The 19,432-nt window shown below is 39.4% G+C and overlaps 1 protein-coding gene across 7 annotated transcripts in view; it reads right to left on the bottom strand.

Annotated features, from left to right (window-relative positions):
• The window catches only part of LOC109398425 (lopap), a 36,354-nt gene that overhangs the window by 10,139 nt on the left and 6,783 nt on the right, over positions 1-19,432 (bottom strand). For 4 of the 7 annotated variants that reach the window (XM_029855377.2, XM_029855378.2, XM_029855379.2 and 1 more), the window contains exon 2: positions 7,171-7,450. In XM_029855377.2, the coding sequence (XP_029711237.1) occupies positions 7,171-7,371 (201 nt within the window). In that variant the 5' untranslated portion in view covers positions 7,372-7,450. The remainder of the gene's footprint in view (positions 1-7,170; positions 7,451-19,432) is intronic. The other 3 variants (XM_029855380.2, XM_029855381.2, XM_029855376.2) reach the window with 1 other exon arrangement.

Genomic DNA, 19,432 nt, shown 5'->3' with positions numbered 1-19,432 from the left:
AGCTGTGATATTAACGAAAGAGAGGGAAACCAAAGAGAGCCTCTCTTCTGCAGATTGGACCTTTAGACATGTTTGGCCTGACTTGTTCTGTAGCTTAGTTGGTTAAAGCGCCGGACTAGCGATAACGGAGTCGTGGGTTCGAATCCCACCAAAACAAGTGGTAATTTTTTCACAAATTTATCTCTCAATTTGCCAATTAAACGTACTTTGCCTAAAATACTTCAAGTTTTTACGACATGTAATGAATGGTCATTTTTTATCCGGGTTGGGTGTCATTGTCGTTGTCAGTAGTGTTCGTCTGATCATTACTTGTCTGTCCATCTACATGATTTGTTTTGATTTTTGTCTTTAGTGTATGTAAAATTCATGCATATGTTGTACTTAAACTATCACCAGTCGCTTCGTTTGTTTACTGTTTTTTCCGTGTTGATGATATCGAGAGTAATTCGCGAATAGGGCGTAACTAATAAAACAATAACAATGCGAAAACAACAACCGAATTTTGCTGATCAAATTTCAATTCCTATTTAGAAGTAATACAGAATTATTCAACTTAAATAAGGTTAATTGATACAGTTCTGACATAGTTTCTTGTTTTTCTAAGAATACTGCACGAATTTGATATTTTTTGCACTAAAATTTGCATTTATTTAATTACGCCTGAATTGATACCTGAGAATGTTAATTTCGCCCAATACTATGCGCCTCGAATCGATATCATTTTCAGAATCGCCTTTTACTATTCGCCTTGTTTATGATTTTGACAGAATTTCGCCATTTGCTTTCGCCGTGTTTACGTTTTGATTCCAGTTTCGCCTTCTACTATCGCCGTGTTTACGTGTTGATTTCAGTTTCGCCTTTCACTTTCGTAAACAAAACACCAAACAAAACAAAGGAGTAGAAGGCGTAATTCTTGTTTTTGTTCGTTTGGAATAGAATGGAATTACGCCTTTCACTCAATCAGTGATTTTCAATAGTTAGAAAAGTGATATCAAGGAAACTTTGTGAGCATTTAGAAGACAAATCTAGCATCTTTTCACTCCTGCAATTACTCTAATTGTGTACATTTTGTTGGTTACGGCTTTTTCGCTAATTATTACGGAATATGACACACTTCTAAAACAGGGAGAGCGGAGCACCGTCGATGCGAATCTAATATCTCCGTATGATCCAAAGCGAAGCGATGGTTGTTGTCGGCCGAATGCAGTTGGAGAGCGGTTCTCTCCTTTAAGCGCACAGTGTTCGAAATCGATGATTTTGCGATCAAAATTAAATAACTTTTTTTAGGTTGGTTCTAGAGGTTCGGCGTGTTCTACAAAGTTTTCCGGCATGTTAAATGGCGTCTTCTGATAAAATGTAATTCATGATTAATCCCCCTAGAAGTGAGATGAAATTTTTATTTTTTCAAAAAAATTTTTTAGAGGTTTGACGTCTTCGGCAAAGTTGTAGCTCATAATAAAAGAAAAAACTTCGTAGAACATGTCAAAGCTCCACCTCTTACGGTTTTCGAGATATGGAGCGTTTTGTGCGAAGTACCCCTAAAACTAGTTTTTTCAGTGTAGCTTTAACAGATAAAATCCTACAGTTTTGTGACCTTCTACAAACTTGTTCAGACCGTCAAAATACACATTTCTTCCGAAGATGTCAAGTCTTTATATCTTAAAACAAAAAAGTTATAGGCAAATTTATCATATTTTAAGGTGTACTTTCACCTTAAGTAACTATTTCCGGCGCAAAATGGCGCAGATGGCTCAGTCGGTAGGTGAAAGATTAGACTTTTTGCTATCTCTTGAGGGTGGAAACCCTCGTGGGCAATAGTGGGAAAGGTGTTTTGAATACAAGGCAAAAACTTATTATTTTGCCTGTAATACAAGAAAAATAAATAAAAATAATAATAATCAAGATGCTCGCAGTAATTTTTACTGCATTGCGTAATTTCCGGAAATATTTTACAACATTTTTGAGCATTGTGCTTACCAAACAGAATATTTTTTCATGATTTTGAATTCGTATTGTTAACTATCAGATGGTCAGGTAATTTCTGATAAAGTTACTTTAAAATTAACTGTTTGAAGTTTTTTTTCGAGGCAATATTCAAGTTATGTAGCGCTAGGAATAGGAGAGAGGAAATATTAAACAGTTCAAGATGTGCATCAAAACACAGAGTAGATTTTTTTCATGTATTTATATTTGTTGTTGTTTGACTTTTCAACTTCGGACACAGTATCGGAAAATATCAGGAGAAGCTTTGATTCGAGAAAATTAACAGCTTTTTGGGTAATTCACAAGTTTCACTTTCAACTGGGGAGCAATTGAAATATATATCGCTTTGTTTTCACCAGAAAATCGTCAAAATGTGAATTGAAGAGTGCGAAATTATAACTATCTTAATAGTGTTTTTAAATATTGGACAATTTATCGATTTTTTGATTTTATACGAAAGAGCACTATTTTCTGAACCACTATATTTTTTTCAGATTTTTAGAACTTTATTTCGGTACATGAAATCAACTTCAAAGAGATTTTTCGATCAACTTTTGACAGCTGGGCAACTGCTTGACAGCTCCGCCCAGTACAAATTGCGACAAGGGGTGATTCGACAAATCGCTCTCATACAAACTTGAAATTGATTTTTAAATAGGGTCCCGGGCACTAAAATTAATGAAAATTTGAATTTCGGCTTAGTTTGGCATGCAGATTCAGAATATGGAAGTGTCTCAACATCGCTAAAGAAGCCAATTAGAACTGCGAAGGTATTTATCAAAACGCATTTACTATTCTATCAATTATAGCCATTCAATTGTTTGACTAATCGTTTGAGCATATGTTGTCATAAGTTTGAAGAAATTCAAATACTTTTATTTAGAACTAGCTTTAGTTATAACTCTCGGATTATATGTAACAATATTTTCTACTGATTTTTCAATTTTTACTGATAAAAACTCACTGTTTTCTGCAAAAACTTTGTAAAGATTCTGCCGGAAGCAACACAGTGCATTAAAAATTAGTGCGGGCATCTTAATTATATTTTTTTTATATATTTTTACAGTATTACAGGCAAAATAATACGTTTTTGCCTTGTATTTAAAACACCTTTCCCACTTTTGCCCACGAGGGTGTCCACCCTCAAGAGATAGCAAAAAGTCTAATCTTTCACCTACCGACTGAGCCATCTGCGCCATTTTGCGCCGGAAATAGTTACTTAAGGTGAAAGTACACCTTAAAATATGATAAATTTGCCTATAACTTTTTTGTTTTAAGATATAATGACTTGACATCTTCGGAAGAAATTTTGACGTTCTGAACAAGTTTGTAGAAGGTCACAAAACTGTAGGATTTTATCTGTTAAAGCTACACTGAAAAAACTAGTTTTAGGGGTACTTCGCACAAAACGCTCCATATCTCGAAAACCGTAAGAGGTGGAGCTTTGACATATTCTACGAAGTTTTTTCTCTTATTATGAGCTACAACTTTGACGAAGACGTCAAACCTCAAAAACATTTTTTTGGAAAAATAATTTTTTTATCTCACTTCTAGGGGGATTAATTATTAATTACGTTTTATCAGAAGACGCCATTTAACATGCAGAAAAACTTTGTAGAACACGCCAAACCTCTAGAACCAACCTAAAAAAAGTTATTCAATTTTGATCGCAAAATCATCGATTTCGAACACTGTGAAGCGGCCGAGTTCATAGCTGTTGTAGTTCGAGTCGTTGTTGTTTTCGTTGTTGTCATTCATAAGTCCGTTTAATTTGTTTATGCCGCTCTTATGGTGTCCCAGTCTCTTCTTTAAAGTACTTGTTGTGAGTCCAACGTAGCTGGCGTCACAGTTTTCACAGGGGATCCTGTTGATCACATTATTGCGCAGCTCCGGTGGAATGCGATCCTGTCCAATTCTATTATAGAACCCTTGAGAAAGATTGAATAAACAATCGAAACGTCGAGCGTAGAAAACATGCTCTAGTTCTGACCGCTTCAAAGACTGAAAGCCGAAAAAGTTTCCCGGTAAGTTTTTTTTTTTTATTTATGTGTATTTTAACTAGTTGCTAATTCTACACTCAACTTTCCCGGTAAGTGAGTTGGTGGGTTGATGAGTATGTGAGATCTGTTTCGTGGGAGCCAGTGTATTAGTGAGCGAATTAGGGAGTTAGTAAGTGAGTTATTCAGTGAGTTAATGAGCAAGTTTGTAATTGAGGGAGTTAATGAGTGAATGAGTAAATGAGTAAGATGATTAATTAGGGAGATTATTAATGAGAGAGTGAGTAAATGTTTAAAAATTGGGAAAAGATTGAGTTAATGACTCAATGAGTGAGTGAGTAAGTTGGTAAATGAGGGAATTGATGACTTTGTGATTGACTCAGTGAGTGAGTGAGTGAGTGAATGAGTAAGTTGGTAATTGAGTGAATTGATGACTTAATAAGTGAGTGAGTGGAAGGAAATGAGTGAGTTAGTAAATTAGTGAGTAAGTGAGTTATTCTGTGAGTTTGTGAGATAGTAAATTTGAAAATTAGTGAGTAAGAAAGTTGGTAAGTTAGTGGGTTGTTGACTGTTGAGTCAAAACGTAACTGAGAGATTTAGTGAGTGAATAATTGAATAAGGGGCGGGACAAAAATTAAATAAAATGATGTATTTTCAACCATGGCCAATAAAAACGTAAAAAATGAGTAAATATGCAATCTTGGATTATATTTTGTGGTGTGAACCAAGAATCGAGATAGGGCTTCAGGAGCTTATTATCAAAGGCTATCCAGGAAAAAATATTAGAAGTACTAAAAGATTGAACATATTTAAAAAAAAACTTCGGGAGTATGTAGTATGTTTGCAGTGAGAGATGTAGATAATATGAGATGTGTAGATGAGAAGTTATTATTATTAACTATTCGGTTGTCTCTACTTGTCTCATAGAATGAATTAAATGCTACAAAAATGATCAAGCACGCTGTAATATTCGTCACCCATGATTTGGCGTCTGCATCAGTGGTCTAATGACTCTTCGCGTGCTCGGCACTAGTTCCAATATGCCGCTTAACCTTCCTTTTGCATCACGTTGGCAGCAGGTTTAACGTACTGTGCATCGCAAAATATCAGGAAAACGTTTCAATTTAACGTTTCATACATCACAATGCATCAGGAAATGTCTGAAGCTAATGTCTCAATTTACACCAATCTAATGTTTTTTTACATCAACATACATCAGAAAAATGTTTGAGTTTTATGTTTTTGTACATCAAAAACAGTTGAAAACGACAGGTTTTCCTGTTTCGGATTATATTCTTGACATCAGAAAACGTTTGATTTTATGATGTGTACATTATGTTACCTTGCATAAACACATATGAATCGTAATGTTTTCTATTGTTCAACATCAGAAGTACATCAAACCTTGATGTTGATGTAAACATCGAAATTAGATGTCAGGCTAATGTAAACTTTTATTTGGGATGCTTCCAGAGTATTTCTTAAATGCTTCCAGAATACTTCTGGGATACTTTCTGAATTCTTCTAGAGTGCTTAAAAGTTTCTTCAGAGATGCTTCCAAAAGTTTTCTAAAATGCTTCAAAAATCCTTCTTTGATGCTTCCAAAACAATTCTAGGATGCTCTCAAAATTATTCTGGGATGATTCCTAGTTCCTTATAGATATATCCAGATTACTTATGGCAAGCATCCACAATCCTTCCTTCTATGTGTTATGTGACTGTCCAGCACCATTTGTGCGTAGAAGACAATATTTCACCAAGGCCTCTAAATCCTTGTGAAATTTGGTTGAAAAATTTGATGGTTGATTTTATCCTAAGGATCATCCCAGTTTGGGGTACTTCGCATAATCAGCAAACGACGTCAACCCCCAATGGTGACTCGTTGTCCTGAACAAATGCGAAACTAAACAGGGGTAAAAAAATCCAGATGGTCCCAGAATTAATCAACCCAACTAACATTTTTGTTGGATAATAGCTTAAGAGAGCTTTCTTTTGAATGCGTTTACTGCATAAGCTCTTATGTAGCTACTTTTGTTAGTAGGGAAGGATGCTTCCAGAATCCTTCTGGGAAGCTTTTAGAATTCATATGAGAAGTTTCAAGAATCAAGTTGGCACTCAATCGGTGCACTAAAATTGGTAACACTTTCAGCAATGATTTCCATTCATTGAATACAGGCTGGTCATTATAGTATCCATATCATAAGATTAAACACCAGCGTTACGAATCTTATGTCTAAATCTCGAAATATCTCACATTCTAGAACAAACACATTTGACGAGAACCGTCGTCCGAAGATTACAGGTTTGTATTCTGTCATGGTCGCCATGTGATATCTTGTATGTAATAAATAAACATCGACTGCGAGTAATCACATGGCGACCGTAACAGGACCCAAACCTACCACAATCTTTGGATGATTTTTATTTTTCTTCTTGGCGTAACGTCTAACTGGGACAAGGTTTGCTTCTCAGCTTAGTGTTCTAGTGTTCAATAAGTAATTCCACTAAAAGCTTCCTGCCAATGACTATTTTGCATGTTAATATCATGTGACATGCACAAACATACTCTATGCCCACAGACAAACAGACGTAACACTTCGAACATTTTTCGATTCAAATCATAGTCACGAAAACATATTCGCCCAATGCTAAAAGGCCTATGTTTGGCCGACCACCAACTAGGTGGCGGTAGTGAGCAAACGTCAAACTCGAACAAAAACGATGCGAGCGCCACGGTTGGGCAGTTGGCCAACTATCAAATTTTGAAAAAGACCGTTAAATCGGTGTACGATGTGAATTATCAGAGTGTTACGTCTGTTTGTCTGTGCTATGCCCAAGGAAGTGAAGGAAACTTCCATTAAGAAAAGATCCTGAACCAATCGCAAATCGAACCCGTCACCCTCGGCATGGTCATGCTGAATACCCACGACTTTACAGCTTTGAATACAGGGGCCCTTGGATGTTTTTTTTTCATACGCTCATGTTGTAGACTGGGGAAAAGTTATAAGGAAATTGTTGGCACTCCAAGTGCTGTGTGCCAAATGTGAACATCAGAAATTATTTAATTATAGGGTACTAGATTTATTTGAATGATTGCCAGAATGATGATTGTCTGAAAACTTATGCTTACCACAATTATATTATGTATCAAAACGGAGATCGTTGAGAATCGCCCTCAGGTTCCACTTACCCTAGGACACCGTTCGTTCCTATTCCGCCTCCTGCCCATCTGTGAGTCACATTGACCGACTATCAAAATTAGCATAATTAGCGTCCATCGAATCCAATCGATTCGTCGCTGCGGCCCAGTGCCGCCGGTCATTACAGAATGCCGCAGCCGATGACATCTCCTACCGCCGTCGCCGCCGCCACCACCTCTGCATCCGGTCATTATGACGGACGGCGATGATGGTGAAATAGTTGTATTGGCAGTTTGTGCGCCGGGTATAGATTGTGCCCAAGTCTCGCTGCTAATGACCACATTTCGCCAGAAACAACCAACACACGCATCGTATGGCCAGCCGATGGATTCCGAGACAGCACAGGTCCCGCGTTGATAATAAAACCCGAATAGCCCGGGAAGAAAGGAAGAATGGAAAGAAGGGAGATAAAATTAAGACCGATGGATGGATGGATGGCGATGGTTGCGAACCTGGTCCCCCCTCTGATCGTTATAATTATTTATAATGTGTCAAAACTTTCACCAGGATCGCGGGGAGAAAGGTTTTTTTTAGAAGCTCGTTCGGATGATTTTATCGCAAGGATCACCTGTTTTACTGGAGGTGAAAATTTGAGCGGTTTTATTGGATTTTAATCCAAATGTTTTACAAACCGCGATGATTACCTGAAAACAATTGATCCACGAGGGAGTTGATGAGAAAAATAATTTCAATCATCTCAGAAGGACCCCTGTTCATTGTAGTCCACACAAAATATTGAAAATTAGTATGGATCGCACTTTTGAGTCATACCCCCAAAACCTACATGGGTCGTCATCGTCAATTTGCGTGTGATTTCAACAATATATTTAGTTCTAGCACAGAGAAATAGACGCCACACTCTAATCGCTTCCCATCGATTGCCTTTTTAACGGTTGATTCAAATATTCGGCAGTTAGTTGATTGACGAGTCGTGGCGCTGGCATCGTTTTTGCTCCTGTTTGACGTTTGCTCACTACCGCCATCTAGTGGTGACTAGTCCAAACATGGTATGATTAGCTATGGGCGATTACGGTTTCGTGGCGGTGATTTTTAATATAATTTGTTCTAAGTGTTACGTCTGTTTCGCTGTGGTTCTAGTATAGAAGATTTAAATTCGAAACAACTTCAAAAGAAAGGAAAAAATACGTGAAAACTTCACCTTATGGAGCTAGGACTGGAGGCATGACTAAGGGCCGATACCCGGCTCAACAACGGTAGAGGGTGACAAGAGCAGAAAAGAAACGAGTCCACCGTGGCAAGAAACGGAAGCATGAAGAGAGCGTAATTGCTGAAGCGCAGAAGAGCATGGATAGAAACGATATGCGGAGGTTTTATGCAACTGTTCATGGTGTGCGGCACAAGACTGCGCCAGTGACCGTCATTTGCAATGATCAGAAAGGAAATTTGCTAACAGGTTCAGGTTAAGAAGGCCCTTGGGGAACTGAAAAACAGCAAGGTTGCTGGGAAGGACGAGATCCTGGCACAGAAGTAAGCCGCTACATCAATAATTCCACCATATTCTTGGAGAGATATGGGAGGATGAAGAATTGCCCACTAACTGGTTGGATGGCCTCATATGCCCAATCTACAAGAAAGCGCACATACTAGACTAGAGTGTGCCAATTTTATAGGGATTACTATTTAAAATTCGAAGTCTAAGATACTGTCGCCTGTCCTTTTCAACAGACTGAGACCTCTAGAAAAGTCCTTCGTCGATGAATATCAAGCTGGTTTTCGTGAGGGCCGAACAACGATGGTTCAAATGTTTAACCTGTGGATGATCCTAGAAAAACTTAGGGAGTATTACGTCCAGTCTAATCACCTTTTCATTGATTTTGAAGCAGCGTACCATTCAGTGAAAAGAAATGAGCTTTTGCAGATGATGTTGGAACATGGTTTTCCGGCAAAACTAATTAGGCTGATCAAGCATTCGGATCGCATACGAAGTATCTACATCGATGGTGACCTTAGATGGATTGAATCAGAGTGATGCTCGTTCAAATTTACTGCACAACATTACACTCAAAGGAGCGATTAGTATGTCTGGCACCATCATTAGTCACACGGTCACACATGATTCTCGGCTATCATGACGTTATTGATCTCATCGGCATTGATCGTAGGGCAGTGGAGGAAGCTTATGTTCCTCTGAAGAGGGGGACAGCGAGAATAGGCTTGACGATAAACTCAACCAAGCCGAAGTACATGATTACGGGTAGAGACAGAGGCAGGCCGAGTAGTGTTAGTGCTGAGATGATAATTAAGGGGCCGTGCACAAAAAAAATGAACCATGTCACTGAAAATTGAACGGATATAACAAAAGTTTGCTCGACAAGTTTTTTTTTGATAATTACATTTCCTACAACTTTGCTGAAGACATTAACACGCTATCTTCACTTATGAAAAAAAAAATCCAATTCCACTCAGACTTTTAGGTGGATTTTTAGTGGACATTAGTACTTTCAAAAAGACTTTTAGTGGACATTAGTACTTTCAAAAAGAAGGGTTCTTACATACCAAAATACTTCGACTAATTCCCTAAAATAAACTTTTTAGGTCCAAAATGATTATGATCCAACCTCCAACGCCTTCTTCCTAGGGTTTTCTTGTTCTACCAGGAATTCCTGAAGCTGTGTTTACTAGAATCCATCTACGTGTTTCTTCGAAAACTGCTTTTGCATCACAAATTCTCCTCCAACATTTGCTTCGAGAATTCTTTCAAGATTTCTTCAGAGTTTTTTCCAGGAGATCTCTCTGGGATTCTTCCAGGAGTGCCGTCTTGGATTCCTTCAGAAGCTCTGTGGTTCGTGCTGAAATTTCTTCCGCAATTCTCCTAAGAGTTATTTATAGAATATCTCCAGGAATTCATTTTGAATATCCTGCTGATGTTCCTCAAGGGGAGAAGGGGTGGGGGTCGGCGGTGTTTGGTAATGGGCTTGGCAGTAATTTTTCTGGACTCTTCCAGGAGCTCTGTTTATTATTTCTTCTAAGATTCCGCTAAGGAATTCCCTCAGGAGTTTCATCTGTAATTACTTCTGAGACTCATGTAGTAGTTTCTTATGAGATTCATCTACGACTACAATTCCCTCAGTAGATTCTATTGGTATTTTTCCAGTTTTTTTTGTAATTCATCACAGAGTGCCTTCTAGAATTCCTCCAGGAGTTCCTTTTGGAATTCGTCCGAACGTTTCTTTAATAATTTCTACAAAAGTTCCTTTTGAGATTCCTTCAAGAGACCTTTCTGGAATTTCTCCAGTGAACTTCCCTTGAAGTTCACTCAGAACTTCTTCTGGTATACTTTTGAAAATTATTGGTTCTAAAATATTCTCCGGGAGTTCCTCAAGAATTTACCAGGAATATATATCTAGGATAACCCCGGGTATTTCTCCAGAGTTTCTTCAGAAATTCCTCCAGAGGTATTCCAAGAATTCCTCCAGGAGTTCCCAAAAATTTCTTCAGGAATTCCCCGGGAACCCCTCCATACCTTCCCCAGGAGTTCTTTTAGAAGTTCCCGAAGAATTTCCCCATCATTTGTGGTAGAATATCTCCTGGATTTTCCTGGAAAATTTTCTATTATTTCCCTGGAAATTCCTCCATACATTATCCGGAATCCCTCCAGGATATCCACGGAATTTACTTCAGCAGTAAACTGGGTGTTCCTCCAGGAGATACCCCAGAAGTCATCAACAATTATGCATGGAAACCTTCAGCATTTTTCTTCGGAACTCATTCGGAACTTTCCCGGAAAATTTCCGGAGTTTCACGAAAAAACTTCAGAATTCCCTGGGATTTCAAGCAGGAGTTCCCGGGATCTCGTAGATGAGTTCTACAGGTATTCCAGGAGTTCCCCGGGAATATCTCTAGGAGTTCCTCAGGAATATGTCAAGGAGTTCCCTGAAAATTCCTCCAGGAGTTTTTCCACAATTCCACCAGGAGTTCCCTTCACGTGTTTCTCAGAAACTCATCCAAATATCCCCCGGGAATTCCTCCAGGAGTTCATTGGGAAAGTTTTCCGGGAATGCTCCAATAGTTCCTCCAGAAATGCTTCAGAAATTCCAACAGAAGCTCACCGCGAATCGCTCCAGGAGTTCCTTATAAATTCTATCAGGAATTCACCGGGAATATCTCAGAAATTCAAACATAATTTCCCCGAGAGTTCCTCTAGGAGTTACTCGGGAACACCTCCAGGACTTTCCTGGGAGTTTCACCAGGAGTTCCCTGGAAATTCCACCAGGAGTTACTCGGGCATTCGTCTAGAAGCTCCTCGGATTTTTTTCCATGAGTACCTCAGGAATTCCTCCAGGAGTTACTCGGGAACAACTCCAGGACTTTACTGGGAGTTCCCCCAGGAGTTCCCTGGAAATTCCACCAGGAGTTCCTCGGGCATTCGTCTAGAAGTTCCTCGGGAATTTTTCCAGGAGTACCTCAGGAATTCCTCCAGGAGTTCCGTGGGAATTCTTCTATTACTGGCATGGGAACTTCTCAAGGAGTTTCCCGAGATTTCCTCCAGGAGTTCTTCGAGAATTCCATCGGGAATTTCCCAAGAATTCGTCGAGGAGATATTCAGGAATCCTATAAGAGTTCCCTGGGAATTGCTTCAGGAGTTCCGCGGGAATTTCTCCAGGCGTTCTCCGCTCATTCCTCGAAGAGTTCCCAGTTTTTACAGGAATGCCCTGGGAATTTCTTTAGCAGTTTCTGGAAGGTTCCTCCAGGATTTTTCCGAGTTCCCCGGGAAATCCTCCAGGAGTGTCTCGTGAACTGCTTCAGAAGTTCCTCAGAAATTTCACAAGGAGTTCACTGAAAATCCTACAAGAAAAGCCTTTGATATTCATCCAAAAATCATCCGGAGTTCTTCGGGAATTCCTCCAAGAGTTCTTCGAGAATTATAACTGGAGTTCTTCAGAATCTCTGGTGGAATCACCGGGAATCCTTCCGAAATTCTTCCATAAATTCCACGAGAATTCCTCCAGGAATTCCCCGGGAATTTCTCAAGGAGTTCCCCGGGAATTCCTCTAGAAATTTCTCGTGAATCATCGAAAATCCTTAAATAAGTGATCCCAGAATTAATGTAGGAGTTCTCCTGAAAATCTAAATGAGTTCCCTGGGTAGTCATCCAGGAATTCCTAGGGACTTCCTCCAGAAATTTTCATGGAATCCCAACATGATATATCCAGGAGTTCCTAGTGCATTCCTCCAGGAATTCCACGGGAAAATCCTGGAGGACTTCACGGGGAAAACTTGGAGAAATTCTTGGAAGTCTCCTGGAGGAACTCTCTGGGAACTCCTAGAGAATTTCCGGGAGCAATTCCCGGGGAATTCCAGGAGCAATTCCTTGGATACCCCTGGGAGTCCTGGAGACATTTCCGGAAAGCTCTGGAGGATTTTTTTAGGGAATTCCTGAAGGAATTCCAGGAGAACTCCTGGAGGTGTTTCCGTGGATTTCCTGGAGAAATTCCCGTGGATTTCCTGGAAGAATTCCCGGGGGTTCCCTTAAGGAATTCCCAGGGAACTCCTGGGAATAAGTCATAAATGGTCAAAATTTCATGTCAATCGACTCATTGAATCCGGATATATAACAGCTCAAAGTTGGTTATCGGATATTTTTACCTTTTTCAAGAATCTTTATAACTTCGTGGAGAATGGCCCGATCTTTTCCAAATTTGAACCACTGATGCACAACTAGTTGATGAACTCACAATAAAAATTTGAGAATATTTGATGCACTTTTCGAAAAGTTACAGCTAGTTGAACATTTTTTGAAAAGTGAAAATTTTGCTTGTCCCGATCATTTTGTCTATCCCCTGTAGGTCAGATATGTGAGGAATGCACTAAACACTGAACGACACTTCATGTCTTACGAAAGCTGCGTTATATGTTTTTAAAGATTACAGTTGGACCGACAAAGATAAAAAGAGCAATAACGTGAATTTAGAGCACATTGTGGAAGCAAATAACAAGCCTGCTAGTTAGAATACCTTTTTTTCGGAGAAGAAGGAGATTATGGGGTGTGAACAAATATTAGTGGAGAATGTCACTTAGGTGTCCTTTCCCTAGCAAGCGTCGGTGACAGCCAGCATCATGACGATGTGGACAGTGTGATGCTAACTCATTGACGAGTAGAGCTTTGGCCACAGAGAATCCTCTGTGCTTTGGCGGAGCAAGTCAGCAGCATCGCGAGGTCCCCGTATCATGCCAAATGATTCTACTGTAGTTTGCTAAGATGGCTGGGAACGGATTGTTCCGGTGAGTTACACGATAATCACATTAGCGATCCTGCCAGGAATTACACCGTTCAACACTAAATTTTGTTATTGGATGAGAAAAAAATAACAGGGGTATGGGACCCTAGAAGTGTCATAGTGAAAGATTTTTTGAAAAGTATTGGACCGGGCCTTCACAGTTCAAAACCGAAGTTTGTATGGAGAACTTGGGGTGTTCAATTGATATGTGCATTAGAACGCGCTGTGCATATATTTAGGCGTTAAACAATAAGGAAACTAAACCAAATACCGAAAACGCCTAAAAATATGTACGGCACGTTATAATGCACATATCAATTTAACACCCCAAGTTCTTTATACAAACTTCGGTTTTGAACTGTGAAGGCCTGGTCCAATATTTTTCAAAAAATCTTTTACTGTGACACTTCTAGGGTCACATACCCTTGTTATTGTTTTCTCATCCCATAACACCAAATTATGTAAAATTTTGTCGAGCAGTGTTATCAAATGTAATCAAAAAGTAGGTAGAATCACTTGGCATGAAAACAGTGTGGGCAATGTCTCTAATCTTTAATTACACCCCACAATAGCTACGTGCGCAGAGGTCTCTACATACCTTTCTTGGGTGTCCAACTAATATTCCTTTCCCATCCCCTTGTTCAAGGACGTGGCAAGGACAGCTTTCGCTCGTTGGAGGATTGCATCAATCTTGTCTTAGAGTCAGTGATTAGCCCCAAATCTCTGTGCTTTGGTAACGGGTGGGAAGGAGGCACCCAGGTATCAATTTGATGCTGTACAAACGTTACTCCAACTATTTTATATCAGGCTTCATTTGAACAAAAGTTGATCACAAGAGGTACAATCCTGTATTCAGCTCCTAAACTTCTAATTTTGGTGATTTTATTCAACCGTTAGCTGATTTAAGGTTAATTGGAAGGCTGATTTAAGGCTCAATATGCGCTTAATCAGTAATCAATTAAATTTATTAATTGTGTAAAAATAAAATAAAAACACTTTCATGAGCCTATTTTTACCATTAGCTGTGTCTATTTCAGTCTTGTTAGAGATCACAGTCATTTGAACCTTTTCGTCGATATTCGGCTGCCTTTGTCTCCGACGTTCGCAACACAAGTAATCAAACTACAGTACGAAACAAAAATGTCAAACGAATGGACTTCACCACGATAGCGTCTTCGGGAGACGGTTCGGCTTTTGTTATTCCTGTCTTCTTTGATAACACAGCGCAACATTTTTTTTGTCTCAAGAGCAAACTTATGTGTCTCCGAAGGGTTTTGGGCCGCCGAATCCGAATCCGGGCTCAGATTCGCTCCAACACGTCACAATTTTGAGCTATACCTCAATTTATAGGGCAAAATATGTGATTTTGGGCTTTTTTGACTGCAAGCCATTAAGCATGGAAATATTTTTGTTAAGCAATCAAAACGTTAATTGGTCAATTTACATCTAAATTAACGACTCATGCAAAATATTTCGTTTTACCTAATCAAATTTGACAGATTTAAGCATTTTATGTTAGTATGAAAACTTGCATGCAACTTTTGGAGGGTGACTTGTATGGGAAATATCGTACCTAACATTAATCGCTTAAAACTATCAAATTCGATTTTGTAAAACAAAGAATTTTGCATGAGTCGTTAATTAAGATGTTAATTGACCATTTAACCTTTTGGTTGCTTAAAAAAATATTTCCATGCTTGATAACTTGCAGTTAAAAAAGCCCAAAATCGCATATTTTGCCCTATAAATTGAGGTATAGCTCAAAATTGTGACGTGTTGGAGCAAATCTGAGCCCGGATTCGGATTCAGCGGCCTAAAATCCTTCGGAGACACATAAGTTTGCTCTTGAGACAGACCAAAAGCTAATTTTTGTTACGCTGTGTAATGAGACCTGTGTTGGCAATATATGTGTCGTATTCAATGCAACATGCAAGAATTAACTAATATTAACTTTCATAATCGAAATTGGCTAAAAATCTAGGCGAAAAGCTAGAATTAGACAAAAGTCATCGTGTCAGATGACATTGATTTGACCCTTTCTTATGTTTATCGAACTTCGTTCTACCACTCGTGTTGTGTGTAAGAGGTAACGGTAGCGCGCGAGTGTAACAAAGCAATCTGACACACGACTGCGGCAACGAAATGAAGGTAGTAAAAAGTGTCGAATGTTTACAAGACTGGTCTATTTCCAGGAGAGTTGTTATGGAATGTATAAATTAATCTGTGGGAAAACTGGGAATTGAGCCACCGACGAACCGACGTGACAGTGGTGTTTCAAAACAATAGAGGTAATAAACTATAGAGGAAGAATGTCGCTGGCGTCGCTGCCGAAACATCTCTTGCTGGCGGAGATAGGCCGGGCTATAAGTGTCAAAGCGAAAAAGTATGCAGTTTGACAGATAGATACCCGACATGTTTGCGAGCGAGAACAAAGGGAACAGCAGCGACATTCATCCTCTATAGTTTATTAACTCTATTTTCAAAACTGTCCCCCCTAAATTTAACGGTCGACCAGCAAAGCGAGCGAACGCTTCTGTCAAATCAGCGCAGGCACGAACCTTTTCCTATATGAATACACAGGGGTTTGGAGTCAAGCTATCAAAACAACGCGAATCGTTATAGAGGAGGCAGTAGTGTTCGGCTATTTTTCATCATGGCGTCGGAGACAACAAATTTGAATTTGTTTGTTCTAGCTGTCACGTCGGTTCGTCGGTGATTGAGCTCCGACTTCCTGATTTATAGTCACTCACCTTAGCACCTACACCACGAATTATGCCACTCGAGAAAAATCAGAATATCACGATTATCTGCCCTCGGCTTCTGATATAAGCGCAACAGTTGCTAACCATAACAGCGTCACCAGATTCCAATAGAATTCTATCCCATTACATGGGATTTGACATCAAGCACACTCATCTCACTGAGACACTCTTGCCGTTCATCACAAATACAATAAAAACATCTGTCATTTCGCGAAACCCACGTGCTTTTGTTTTGGGCGGTGTAGTATATTAGCACGGTAACTCGGTGATAATTTTGAGTCAGGAGCGTTCAAAGGAAGTTGCGAGTTTTTACCAGGAGCGTTCTGTGAATGTTTAAATAACTTTCAAATACGTGTTATGTGTTCAAATTAAGAGATCAAACCAGGAGCGTTCGCAGGATTGTTGGTTTGAAATTTTAAATTGTTAGTCGTCTTTGAGTAATAATCAAAATGGATGGCAATAAGGATGTTCAATTTTGGACCAGTAGCGTTCATGTAAATATCAATATTGAGTCAAAAGTTTTTTGGTTGATGGTTAAATGATGGTTAATGATTTGGTCATATGCAGTGACTAAAATCAATCATAAATAAATAAATAAATAAATAAATAAATAAAAGTATAATAAGAAGTTTTATTTTAGCTAATAACGTGACATGCATTTATAAATACAGTTTTATTCAAGCAAAGTTAACCTCGGGTCGATGCACAATCATTTAAATAGTTGAAAGATAGTATTATGCTAGATAGCATAACTGTTAATACGCACAACAGCCATCATCTGGTAATCGTATTCGAAATTAATCGAAATATTAAAAAAAAAATGGTTTTATGTTTGCCAAATTGAATATAATATTTCAGATGGAGGAAACTCGTCAAATTGCACCTTTCCGTTGCGACATAATTGAGAAAGGGAAACTTTCCAGAGAATGGGAAACTTGGAAATGGTCTCTCGAATGTTATTTCGAGGAGTTCAATATAACTGACCAAAAGATGAAACGGGCGAAGTTACTTCATCTGGGCGGAGTGGAATTCCAACGAGTTTTCAGAAGTTTACCGGATCATGATAAAATGCCATTGGTCACGTTGAGTCCAAAAGCGTATGATCTGGCTATTGAGTTACTTGATTCATTTTTTCAAGCTGGAAGCTGAAGCAAGAAGTCAACGAAAAATTTTCACATTATATTGTTCGACTTCGTCAACAAAGTTTGAATTGCGGGTTTGAAAAGTATTCGGTTGAAATGTGCGAAATACTTAAAGAAATTTACTTAATCGATGTCGTCGTTGAGAATTGCCGGTCAGATGAGTTGCGTAAGGCCATTTTGAAGCGTGTTCGTTCTTTGAAAGAAATCGAAGAGATTGCGGCAACTATCGAGGACACCGAAAAACAGATGAGAGAGCTAAAGGAAAGCAACAATTCGATGAGGGAATCACTGGTACACCAAGTCAGAAGGAACGAGAAATCAACATCGGTGACTGCAAAATTCGGTGGACAACCGGACCAAGTTTCAGCTGTACCAAAGCGTCGTATCGATCAGCAATTACCTGCAAAGAACATCAAGTTTTCGTGTTTTTCATGTGGGCAGTCCGGACATTTCGCCAATTCACCCGAATGTCCAGCTCGAGGTCGTACCTGTCGTCGGTGTCAGCAGCTGGGGCATTATGAAGTTACCTGCAGGAAACGCAAGCACAACGCTGGAAAGCCGATGAATCCGAAGAAAGTTTACACCGTTGACAAGTTGCCAGAGTCTGTCAAGGAATCAGATGAACGAGTTTCTTCGAGTGAAGAGAAAATCTACTATGCGTTTTACGGAGGGAATGAGACCAACGTTTTGGAAGCTGTACTAGGCTGAGTTTTGGTTAAGCTGTTGATAGATTCAGGTTGTTATTTTCGTTTGTTTTTAGTTTAAAGAAACTTTGATGTGAAATTAATATTTTTTTTATTTAGGAGCGGATGCGAATTTGATTAGGATGGAGACATGGGAGATGTTGAAAGAAAGAAAGGTGAAAATTTTGAAATCATCTAAGGGATCATCACGTATTCTGAAAGGATACGGCAGCGATAAACCTCTTGATGTCGTTGGAACCTTTGAAGCAGAAGTCTGTATTGGACGTAGATCAACGGTTGCGGAGTTTTTCGTAGTAAAGGGCGGCCAAAAGGATATAGTTGGTGATTTCACGGCAAAGAATCTAGGTGTATTGAAGGTGGGGCTAGATGTGAACAACGTTTGCGAGCAGCTCAAGCCATTTGCCAAGATCAGCGGAGTGAAGGCGTCAATTGAAATGGATCCAGATGTCAAGCCGGTATTTCAACCGTTACGTAGAGTTCCGATACCTATGGAAGCAGCAGTTCACAACAAACTCGAACAACTTTTGATTCGTGACATAATCGAAGTTAAGAAAGGGCCAGTTACCTGGGTGTCACCATTAGTAGTCGTCGGCAAAGTTTCTGGAGAGCCAAGGATTTGTTTGGACTTACGACGAGTCAACGAAGCAGTGGTACGGGAACACTTTCCTATGCCTGTGGTAGAAGAATATCTTGCGCGGTTGGGGAAAGGGAAGATATGGAGCAAGTTAGACATACGAGAAGCCTTCCATCAGGTGGAGTTGAGTGAGGATTCGAGTGATGTGACGACGTTTATTACCAACCGCGGACTGTTTCGATTCAAGCGCCTACCGTTCGGGTTAGTGACAGCACCTGAGATATTCCAGCGCATCATGGAAGAGATGTTGTCAGGTTGCGAGGGAACTTGCTGGTATCTTGATGATGTCATTATTGAGGGAGTAACGAGAGAAATTCATGATAGGAATTTGGACAAGGTAGATTTTTAAATTTTATTTGAACTATTGTTTCATTGTAATAAATATGTGAATTCCGTAAATTCGATTTTAGGTTCTCAATAGGTTAAAAGAAAGAGGTGTGGAACTAAATTGGGAAAAATGTGCCTTTGGGGTTTCCGAACTCGATTTCCTTGGACACCATATTTCTGAAGTTGGTATTAGTCCATCTCAGACGAAAGTTAATGCCGTTTCCTCATTTCGACTTCCAGCTTGTGAATCAGTAGTACGCAGTTTTTTCGGCCTTGCAAATTACTAGAACAAATTAATTCCGGATCTTGCGACAGTTGCTGAACCGCTTCGGAATCTCACAAAGAAAGAGACAAAGTTCGAATGGTCTGCTGCTCATGAAACTGCGTTTCAAACCATCAAAACGCGTATTGCTTCTGCAACAACGTTGGGATTTTTCGTACCCA

This window comes from Aedes albopictus, chromosome 1 (genome assembly GCF_035046485.1).
Source record: "Aedes albopictus strain Foshan chromosome 1, AalbF5, whole genome shotgun sequence".
Taxonomy (NCBI): domain Eukaryota; kingdom Metazoa; phylum Arthropoda; class Insecta; order Diptera; family Culicidae; genus Aedes; species Aedes albopictus.
The sequence above is the reverse complement of the archived record's forward strand: the minus strand, read 5'-3'. Positions and strand labels throughout refer to the sequence as shown.